At 36.3% G+C, this 12093-nt stretch overlaps 1 protein-coding gene across 5 annotated transcripts in view; it reads right to left on the reverse strand.

Annotated features, from left to right (window-relative positions):
- The window catches only part of scn8aa (sodium channel, voltage gated, type VIII, alpha subunit a), a 61551-nt gene that overhangs the window by 38989 nt on the left and 10469 nt on the right, over positions 1-12093 (reverse strand). For 2 of the 5 annotated variants that reach the window (XM_056238710.1, XM_056238708.1), the window contains exons 1-3: positions 4759-4852; positions 4481-4609; positions 1606-1697 (exon numbers count right to left, since the gene is read on the reverse strand). In XM_056238710.1, the coding sequence (XP_056094685.1) occupies positions 1606-1697; positions 4481-4609; positions 4759-4838 (301 nt within the window). In that variant the 5' untranslated portion in view covers positions 4839-4852. Of the gene's footprint in view, positions 1-1605; positions 1698-1900; positions 1993-4480; positions 4610-4758; positions 4853-8095; positions 8215-12093 lie in introns of those variants that run through there. The other 3 variants (XM_056238711.1, XM_056238709.1, XM_056238712.1) reach the window with 2 other exon arrangements.

Raw genomic sequence — 12093 nt, forward strand, 5'->3', positions numbered from 1 at the left:
AACTTTTTTTTGAATTACGGCATTTCAAAAAAGAAGAACTTTCATCGTTCAAGGGAGGGCTCCCAGAAACAGAAAAACCTGACATCCATTTGTCTATAAATACTTCAGCACAACCAGAGGGCAATGACATAGGGAGAATAAAGCAGGCAGGGACTAAGGGGGTGAAGATTACATGCAGGTCATTTCAGCTCAAAGACTGAACAGAAACAAGTCCAGTGTTAAAATCTTCCAGGGCTCCACCAGACATGCTGAACTAAACATTATGAGAACTGCACTGACCCCTCCCAAATTCAAAAGAACTGCTCTATCTTCAAGACAGTAGGATCTCAAATGTAATGCTGAAGTTTAGTATTGATATGCTACAATCCTCTTGCCCATAAACCCCAACAAAACTAAAAAAATCTCCCAGGGCTCAGGGATTTGATGAGTAGGCTTAGGCCTTACTGAAAATAACATCGAAATGATAAATATGACTTGCAGTAAAATCTAGTCAGCTAAATAAATCAACAATCTGTTATTTCACTGAAAATGACTGCATATGATGCTAATGTGTCAAGACGTTAAGCTAAAGGTCTGGCATTTTTGCAAGGCCACTGAAGAAAATAAAAAATTCCCTCCTCTTAAACAGACAAAGAAGAAAAAAAAAATCTCCCTTGACCATCTGCACTATGCTTCTTTTTTCACTTCCAGGTGCAATTTGTGAGTTTCATACAAAATAAAGGAAAAAAAGTGAACAAAAATGAATATTACAAAATAAATAAATAAAAGGCAGCCAAGCACTTAGTAGGCTAATACTATAAAAGCAAGTGACTTCCAAAGCATCATGCAGCATAAAATATGTCCACAAACTAGGCTTGGCAGTCTTCATAAATAAGTAACAAGTATGTTCTTTGGGAACTCACTGAGAGCTATTCAATTTTCATCTTGGGGAACAAAACATAGCTTGTTAAAAATATCTACTCTAGTGCTCTGAGGCCAGGGGCTAGTTTGAAAAGTTATATTTGTATCATGATACATTAAACAGCTAAATTAATGCATTCATACCTTCGCAGTTTGGTTTTTTTTGAGGCTACTGTTCCAACTCTGTTTTAGACAGTGTACCCCTAGGTTCTCCTTTAGACTGAAACATCACTTTATCTAAAGTCTTTACTGTTAAAATCTGCAATAAAATAGAGCCTTATGTAACTCAGAGATCTGCTTTAGTGTTTAGCAACATCTTAACAACAAACCTACAAGTAATATAGTGGCTTGAGTTCAACCCTGTTCAGGGTTTGTTCACAGATATGTTTAATGCCTACATGAAAGAGGTTACAGAGGTTTGGTCACTAAAGCTCTCTAAATCGCTCTAATCTGCTCTGGGACAAAAAGGCTGTAGAAACTAAAGGACTCTGGAGATTGATAGTAGACTGCAAAGCCTATCAAAAATGTATAAGTACCATTTTTGATGATTTTGGAGATAGTAAAAAAAAGCAAATTAAATGGTCTTCTCCAAATTAATTTCCGCTAAAAAATAATGAGAGAGAAGTCCAACAAAAAAGATTTCAAATCGAATAGTTATAGGGGGTCATACTGAAAGTTAACCTCAGCGTCAAAACTGCATCTCACCTGGAATGACAGAGATAGTTTTCAATGCTCGGAGAACCCTGAATGTTCTCAGCGCAGATACATTCCCCAGGTCCACAAACTCTGTTACATATCTGAAATAAGGGAGGATCACACACAGACACCAATGACAACCACAACCACACCAAGAACACCACCACGCCAACGAACCACCAGGAGGTACGTCACTCACAGAGCCTGTCCACTACGGGGGGGAAAGGAAGGAAAAGAAAACCAAAATACACACACGTACACCTAACACCGACCCGACCCCTCCCGCTCTCACACACTCTCTTACCTGGGATTACAGAAATAGTTTTCAATGCCCTCAGAACTCTGAACGTGCGCAGAGCTGAGACATTGCCTAGGTTTACAAACTCTGTTACATACCTGCAATGATCAGATCAAAGTTACATGGAGACATGGTCATGACTTAGTACTTGATGACTTCCATATGCAGATTAAGATGATCTGTTTCTTAAAAGGTTAAATAGCTTTTAGAGGTGGGGGGAAATATAGTGTAGTCACAAATTCAAAATAGAAATGCTGAAATTTTTTATTTATAATTTCATTTAAATAGATGCAGAATTTAAAAAAGTTTGTATTATTATTATTATGTTAAATAATACAATGAATTAGATTTTTTTTGGAGGAAAGTAAACATACTATGGCAATAGTAGATTACATTAGTGATGTCTTTCAGATAGAACACGGAATAACTGTGATTTTAATAATAATAATAAATATTACGTCACATAGTACAAATTAGTGCTTGCATGTCAAATATTTAGTTTTTCCTTCTTCAGTCTAAAAGAAAAAGAGAAAGACATTGCAATGCATTGTAGATATTTGGTGTAACAACACAAACCTGATCGTTTCCCACCCCTAATAGCTTGCATAAACAATTATGCTCATATGGTAATATTATTATAGGATATACAATATATCTCAAATGAAATTGTCTGCTATTTGTATAAAAAAATGAGATCCAATAAAAACAGATAAAATGAAAATGGAGAATGAGAACTAGGAAGGCAGAAAGAGTCAGTGAGTGAAAAAAGTTCTCTGTGTGGGCTGCTGGTAGGGGTGGGCCATATACCGATATAGACATGATTAACTGGTAGAAATCTGTCAACCGCTAGAGATTTTGGACTATTGTTTCTATCGCGGTTATGCTCATGTGACGTTGCCATTCTGCGCCATCACTAAAGCTTATCATTTGAGTGCGTTTTTAGGCCTTACTTCAATTTATGTAGTAGCCTTTTTCTATAGGCCTTTCTAGTGCTTGAAGTTTTTCAGGCAGGTCTATTGTAGTTTTTGTCTTGTTTCTTGTAATTCGTTTCTTTGTCCCTTATCACTGACTGTTTAATTGTCTTCAGTGATCTTGAGAGTTTGTTTTACTTGTTAATTAGGCTAGTATTTTGTGATATTGAAAGTGGTGATGAGATAACTGTATTGTGATGTATATCGTTCTCATGAAATAAAAGTACTCATATTGTGATATCAGATATTGGTCATTTCGCCCACCCCTAGCTGCTGGGAGTCATGTTGATGGTGAATGGCTCTAATCACTGATCTTTTGGAACATCTGAACAATGAAAATTCTCAGAAAGGAGGAACAGAGTGAGTTTTCTGGATTCCGTGCAAGAACCAGGTATAATCACAGCACAGCAGAGAGATGAGGACAAGGACAAATGCAGAGCAGTGAACTTAACAATAAGCAGAGTTGCCACATCCATAAAGATGCTATCTAAAACGTTCATATGGTTAGAGACCGAATATAACACTGAAAATGTGTTGTCTGTGTCCCCCACATACAGTAAGAGCTCAATTTACAAACAGCTTATTAATAAATATTTTCAGCATCCATAATTTAAAAAATGTTTTAAGCAAGTGTTGAGCAAGTGTCCTGACTAGTTAAATGACTTATTTTTATTATTCTTTGCTATTAACCAAATTATAGCTCAAAAAATCAGACAAGGTTCATAGTTACAAAATTACATACTGTAACTAAACTGACGGTTGTTCTGAATTATATCAATCATTTGTTTAAAGAATCATATGAAAGTATATTCTAGAATCAGCATCTTGTAATAGAATTAATAAAAGGGGACACTTATAGTGGATTCCAAAAGTCTGAGACCACATTTAAATTTGAAAAAAGTAAATTGTTGAATAGAAAAAGAAAATCATTTTCACTAGTGATCTTAAGCCGGGTGCACACTGTACAATTTATAAAAGTCCTTTACGATTGTCAGACTGTACGAACATGAGCCCCGCTGTAAGCCAAGTCACACTGTGGGATCTCAGTTGTCTTTAATGTCAGACTGTACGGCAGTCAAGATTCGTTAAAAAAAAGGACACACGCAATACCCATCTAGAGTTTTACATCGTCAATCCGTGACACCTTCGGTGACGGATGGGATGATGGATTGAAATGGTGGCTAGCAAACAAAAACTCTCTCTAGCTTTAATTTTGATCATGACTTGTCTATAAAAGAAATAGGAAATTAAATGAAGATTATGTGTGTGGAGCAGGTGGTGGTTTGTTGATGTCGCACTAATTGCATCATCAGGTTCTGCGCTCCTATTGGTTTTTGATTTGACGGTTGTTGTAGGAGACGCCACACTGCAGGACTGTGCCCCAAAAGTTAGGACAGTGGGCAGAATTTTATCGAAGGTAAAATTTTATCACAATGGTCATTATTCGGCTGTATTTTTTGTGTGAACATATCAAATTAGTGATAAAACACTAAAGATTTTGGCCTAGGATCAGAGGAATATTTTAGGATTTGCAAAAATTTCCCAAAATCATACAGTGCGCACCCGGCTTTAGAGTTTTAAGCGTGATAAGATGTAAAAGTGACCAAATACTTACGCCATTGAGATGACCATGAAATCCAGCCAGTTCCATGGATCTCTAAGGAATGTGAAGCCATCTATACAGAATCCACGGGCAATGATTTTTGTAAGCGATTCAAATGTATAAATTCCAGTGAAGGTATACCTGAGGGATAGAGCAGGAGGTGGGGATACATTTTTAAATTAAGTAACCGGAACTAAATTATGCACAACCAAGCTGTCGATTTATGATTTTGTTGTTGTTGTTGTGAATAACTTGTTTTGAGGCATGCTGTGGTTAGGATCAATACTTACTCTACTTGTTTGGACCACTCGGGAGGATTACTAAAAGTCATGAACACACAGTTGGTCAAAATCGTACACATAATGAACATGCTGAAGACTGTGGGTATCAGTTAAGGAAATTCTGAGACTTCACAGAACAAAAAACAAACATTTTACTTTGTAAATATAAACATCAGGACATTCATCAATAACAGATTGCCAAAACAGACAGAAATTTTTTGCATTTTGGGTAGTTGTAAAGCACTGCTAGGACTTAACAATAATTACATTGAAATATTTTTTAGCCTTATGACATTATTTTATATGTTTTTATAAACATTATATAAGAAGTACAGCCATGGCCAAAAGTACTGGCAGTGACATAAATGTTGTGCTTCGCAAAGTTTACTGCTTCAGTTTTTGTGGTGTTGGTTCACATTGTTTTTAGATTATTGTGCAGGAGTGATCAGATGTATTTTAAATAATTGCAAAAACTCTAAACCTCTAAAGAAAGATGTCCAGCCATCATCGCTTTGCATCAAAATGGCCTCACGTGCAAGGAAATTGCTGCAAAGAATATTGGACCTGAAAGAACCATTTGCCGGTTCATCAAGAAGTTCAAGGGGAGAGGGTCAACTGCACTGAAGGCGGCTTCAGGACGTCACAGAGTGTCCAACAAGCACCAGGACTGTCTCCTACTGAGGATCAGCTACGGAATCATGCCACCGTTAGTGTAGAGCTTGCTCAATATTGGCAGTACGGTTGTAACGGTATACCGGTATATATCATGGTATGACCACGTACGATTATCATACAGTATCGTGCACATTTGCTTATCTACAGTATTGGGGGGGAAAAAATCAAATGGATAATCTCACCTGCGCATAAGCTACTTCTTTCCACTTGACTGCTTGATTGATCGACTGATTGATGGATGGATGGATGGACGGATGGATGGATGAATAAATCGAAAGTAGAGCTGTACAATAAATCAAATCGCGTCATGGGAAAGCGCAAAAAGACTGCTATAAAAATATATAATCTGCTTGTTCTGTGTGTCTCTTTCTGAATGAGCTCTGCCGTTCCCTCTATACTCAAGTACGCGTGACGCTCATGGTGTTTTCAGTGTCTGCCGTCTCACAATACGAGGACGTGAACAGCTGCTCTGAGAACGCTTAAAGAGCATTTTATCATTTTATTTCAGAAAAACCATTGTCAAAATAAAAGTTTGGTTTAAATTGTAAAAATTATGATAGAAATATATTACTACTGTATAATAGATTGTACTTCTCAAAAATAAATAAATAACAACAACAACGCAATTTCTTTAAAACATTATTTAAGGAATACCATTTGTCCGTTTTAATTTAGTAAATCTCTGTGGTACAGCACTTAGCCAAAATGTAATCCATAATTAATCATTAAATATAATTGATTAGACATGTTTTTTTATTATTGAAATTTTAATAAACAAAACAAATGGTTTCAAGTTTGTTATAATAAAGCATTTGTTCACCAAAAAAACTGTTTTCATTCATTTAATGGTCATTTTAACTGATGATAATAATAATAATTGATTTTTTAATACCGTATACCGTGAAATCATGAAGCCATGATCACTGTGATCACATCGCAAAGACTTTTATCATACCATGAAAATCTCATACGTTACAACCCTAATTGGTAGCAGGTGGATGTGAGTGAATCTGCACACACAGTGAGGCGAAGACTTTTGGACAACGGCCTGGTGTCAAGAAGAGCAGCAAAAAAGCCACTTCTCTCCATGAAAAACACCAAGGAGGACAGACTGAAATTCTACAGGAAGTATAAGGATTGGACAGAAGAAGACCGGTGCAAAGTTATCCTCTCTGATGAAGCCCCCTTCTGACTGTTTGGGACATCTGGAAAATTGATTGTCCGGAGAAGAAAAGGTGAACGCTACCATGAGTCCAGTGTCGTGCCAAAAGTGAAGCATCCTGAGACCATCCATGAGTGGGGTTGCTTTTCATCCAAGGGTATGGACTCTCTCACAATTCTGCTCAGAAACACTGCCCTGAATAAAGAATGGTATAAAAAAAACTTCTCCAAATGATACAGGAGCAATTCAGCGATGATCCGTGCATTTTCCAGCATGATGGAGCACCATGTCATGAGGCAAGAGTAATAATGAAGCGGCTCTGAGATCATTACATTGAAATTTTGGATCCGTGGCCATGCAACTCTCCGGATCTTAATCCCATAGAGAACCTGTGGTCAATCCTAAAAAGGTGAGTGGACAAGCAGAAGCCCACAAATTGTGATCAACTCCGAGCACTAATAAGGCAAGAATGGATCGCCATCAGTCAGGATTTGGACCAGAAGCTGATTTCCAGCATGCCAGAGCAAATTGCAGAGGTTATAAAGAAGAAGGGTCATCACTGTAAATATTGACTTTGTATACATTGCATGTTTTTCTAAATCAAAGCCTTTAAACTTACGAAATGCTTATCACTGTTTTCCAGTATAGACTAGAAACATGCGAAAAAATAATCTACAAATACTGAAGCAGCAAACTTTGCAAACCACAAAATTCATGTCACTGCCAATACTTTTGGCCATTGCTGTATAATCTGTTTGTCACAAAATTAACAAAGAAATATTAATGGTTTAATATTTTTCATTAATAAAGTATACCATATAACAATGAACACACATTAGCATAATTTCAGTATTCACAATGTTGTTTAACTTTATATCACCAGCAAAAAAAGAAGAAGTGCTAATGCTAATACAATAACAGGGATTCTTAAGCTCATTTGTGTCATTTATATAGGCAGTTAACAACCACATTAACAATTAAATTAGTCAAATAGTTTCCAGTGAACAGGGCAAAGCATTAGAGTTCAAATCTTTGTGGTATATGTTTGATATATGTTTATGCGTTTCTATGTCAACATCAATGCTGAAATGAATCTGCAGCAGTCAGGTGGTACAAGTCCAAGCTCTGTAAGTTGTTTACGTTAATTATTATTGTAATGTTACGTGCTTGGAGACATGAGGTCATTTAATGCTGTCTCTCGTGCTGCTTTGCAGACTCTGCTCTGTGCGTTCATGTGTTTTGGATGAGGCATGGCTTTTGAGAGAGCGCTCATCGTTCTGAAGGGAGGGTGGGATCTAATGCTTTCAAAGCTAGCTTGCTATTGCTAGCCACTCCGAAATTGTCTACCCTACATTTAACTAAAACATTAGTCTGAAATCCTTAGCGTTATTCCTGGTCATCCCATGCACCCTAGCAATAAGCAGACATATTAAATATTTGATGTAGAGAAAGACAGTGTAGACATACAGTATTTATCATATATACATTTAAACAGCTGAAAAAGGATATGAATGTATCAAAATTTTAATCGCTATTCGCCTAGCAAGATTAAAAGGGCTTATCATGTACAAGGCAGGTGTGGCACTAAAGCGGAAGATTGTTTTCCCTCTATTAAGGACTATAAATGTCTGTGGAGATGAAAAACAGAAACAGCCAGAGAGAGAGAGAGATAAGTGAGAAAAAGACAGAATAACAAAGAGAAAGAGAAAACACTAGATTAGTTGCAAGCATTGAGACACATCATCACTTATTCAACTGGACTTTCAGAAGTAATAATCATGAACTGAAAGTCTGCATCTATTTATAGACGACAAGGCATCATAATGAAGACATATTGCTTTATATACTACTAAATAATTTAAATTACATTCTTTGGCAAGTAGTAAGTAAATCTGCAAGACTGCATGCAAAACATCCACATTGTCTCTGGAGTGCAATAAAGTAAAAAAAAAAATATTACTTAATGTTTATACAACAGTTAGCTCAAGTTCTCGAATTTGATTAGCTGAAAGTGCTGATATTTAGTCCAACACAGCATGGCTGCGATTTGTCCATAAGCATGAGGTGGCAGGATGCTTGAAGTAATAATTCACCCAACAATAAATAAATCCCCCAAAAAAACAACAACAACGTAAGAGTTGTATTTCTGACGCTTACTGGACTGGACTATGAAGTGCAGGATGGTGATATAGATATATTCTAAAACATGCTATATGGTCCATAAAATCCTGATGTATTAAATATTTTTATATTTTGTCTTAAGGTTCAAAATGCTTGTATGAAATATTCTATATTTGAAATAGGAGAAAATATATCTATTAATGTCTCTAATAATGCCAAAGATGAACCCTAGTTGTACCCGGATATCTCACTTCTAAATGAATATGAAAAGTTTGAATTCATATGAACATTTTTCAGAGAATGCTTAAGAATGCGAACGAGTCAGCATAAGCTCATCAGCCTTTCAGTAGATAACCTCATAATTGTTTAAATAAAACATGTTCGCTACCATCAAAGTTTCATGGGAGGTCACATGCATTTGCAGAGATGGGATGCACCCCTGTTCTTCTTTTTACATGCTTGAGTTCAGTTGAACACTAAGAAACCCTTTTCAGCACCATAGAGAGTGCCGAGTCTATGCAACCAATGCAGCACCATACATGTAAGCTGAACATAACGTGAGTAGAAACTCCTCAGAAGAATTTTGAGCAGAATTATCGAAGTTCATAATTTGGGTCATTTCATTTCATTTGGTTTGTTGGTCCACAATAATGATTAATGTTAAAGAAGGACAGCTCAGTAAATAACACTTTGTATATGTAACTAAAGACGGAGAAGAGCTAGATCTAAATTTGGGTCAGACTGAATCAGGCCACCATGTAAACTACATACTGAGACCTGCTTTGAGAAAAAAAAAAATATATCTGCTCACTGCTCAGCAACCCCAAACTGTATGTGAGACATTGGGGATCAACGGCATCTTCTCCTGTGACAACACGACAAGATCCATTCAAAACAGTAGCCCAAACCAGTAGTCACATATGAAACATCATGAGATGAAAAAATAATGCAGAAGTGGTGCATTTATGAACAAAAATACATTTACCCTTTCTCAATATTCTCTGGCTATAGCACATGTGCATGTAGGCTTCCTCTTTTTAATGCATGACAGGCTGCACAGCTACTGAAAATTTCATAATCCAGAATGGAGCAGAAAAAGAAAGATAAAAGAGCAGGAGAAAGACAGCCCAGAGAGGAATGAGTAAGCAGTGAGAGCAAGAGAGGAAGATGGAGAACGAATGAGGAAACAAAGACATTTAAAAGCAAATCGTAAATATAAAAAGAAAAAGAAAAAGAAGAAGAAGAAGAAGAAGAAGAAGAAGAAGAAGAGAGAGGACAAGCAATACAAATATGTAAAACTGGACCCAACCACAGACACTGAATGAAACCCCTTGGTAAATAAAACAATACTGATGGAAAGGCACTATAAAATAGTATTGGTTCACAAGGCTAAGAAATTAAGCAATTTGTATTTCTATAACACCTTTCTAGAGCAAACGTCGCAAAGTGCTTTGCATTCAAATATAAAAAGGAAATCAAAATAAGAGTGACAGACATTCAAAACAGACAAACGGATAAAAATACAGTAATACAGAACAAATTAGACAAAAGCTAAATAAGTGGGTTTTTAGTTGCCTTTAAAAGCGTTCATAGTGTCCACAGATCTTAAATCCAAAGCTCAAAAAGCACAGTCATCATTAGTCTTCTTTAGTCTAGAGAACAAGTCAAATAAAATGCAATTATTCGAGCACTAAAATGAATAAAATGTAAATTAAATGAATAAAATGTATGTTGATGAAAGATGGATAGCTAATGCCTGATTAAAAAAACCTCCACTTTACACGGTTCCATATTAATCACATATATCACAAGAAATTGCAATATATATGTGGTTAAAAATGTATATTTAAGTAAATGTAAATGACTAAAATCAAACATTAACAGTGCTTGTGTTTTTTCCCAAAATAATGCTGTTAACTAGACACTACAGTATGTTCAGTTAAAAACTTTAAAAATATTATTATATTTATTATTACAAATTTTAAATTACATTTATTTATTTTAATATTCCAACTAAAGCTTAAAAAAACAACAGGGAGAGGCAAACATGGAAAAGGAGAAAAACAGAGAGAGATCATGTTACAGGGTGATGCAAAGGGACCAGGAAAGTGTAAGTGATGTAAACAAGATCCAGATGAAGCGCAGAACAGACGTATGGCAGGACACATGCAGAGGAGAGAAGCATGGTGAAAAATGGAGAAACAAACAACAGACAGAGATGGTGACTAATGTAAAGAGAGTGATGAGCAGAGCAGCAAATGGCGAATGAAAAGAGTGAGAAGCTTCCAGAGCTAATAATGCAGCATCTCCCACATCAATAAAAGCTTGTCACATCACAAGGCCAAACCAACAAAAATAAATGAGATGCCTGCATCAGAATAGGAGTATTTCCTGATGTGGAGAGTGTAGATGCTGTGAACAGATGTGAGGGAGGAGTGAGACGGCCATTATACTCAAAATGTCCATCCCCCTGCCTTCCCCAGCCCCCCAACCAGCCCAGCCAAGACCACTCCGAGTGCCGCGCCATCACAGGGAAAAGCGGTCCTACATGGCACATTTTGTATAGAGTCCCTTTAAAGATTTATGACCCAGTGTGGTGTTCTGCCTCTTTCTCCTTCTGTCTCCCCATTCTCATCTTTGCACACCCTTTATTCAAGCAGGACATGCTCCTGGATCAACAACATTCCTTTTAAACCATCAGAGCCCAAACCTGAAGTCAGAAATGTGTACACGAATGTTGGTAAAATCTCAAACATCTAAAATCAGAAAATCTGATTAATTAAAGGTGCTGTAACAGTGCTAAGCTCAGGTAAAATAATAAAATTAAAATATAGCTGCGAATTATCGGGGTTCAAGCGCTTAAGGCCTTTATGCACATGCGTAAAAAGGAATTATGTTTCATTTATCAAGCCTGTAACCACCTACATCAGTGATGGAAAAGACCATTTACAGCCAATAAAGGCAATTTACTATAGAGATATATGTTTTTTAAAAGTTTTTAACAGTTATAGGGCCACCTATGGTCCTATCTTCATAAAAGTTTATTAAAAGAATCATGTCGCATGTGCTCATCGTTTTCGTTTAGGATTTATAGGCTTTTGAGTATATTTTGCCATGTCCATTTTGTAAATGACCCTGTTATACAGTAGCTATCCAAAGAGTTAAGTTCAACATTTTTATTATAATTCTTGACCTATAGTCTAGACTAGAGAATTGTACTGCAGTGGTATAATAAATAAATCCCCCAAAAAAACAACAACAACGTAAGAGTTGTATTTCTGACGCTTACTGGACTGGACTATGAAGTGCAGGATGGTGATATAGATAAAAGACCATTTACAGCCAATAAAGGCAATTTACTATAGAGATATATGTTTTTTAAAAGT

This window comes from Rhinichthys klamathensis, unplaced genomic scaffold (genome assembly GCF_029890125.1).
Source record: "Rhinichthys klamathensis goyatoka isolate OS25496 unplaced genomic scaffold, OSU_Roscu_1.1 h1tg000020l_1, whole genome shotgun sequence".
NCBI classification, from domain to species: domain Eukaryota; kingdom Metazoa; phylum Chordata; class Actinopteri; order Cypriniformes; family Leuciscidae; genus Rhinichthys; species Rhinichthys klamathensis.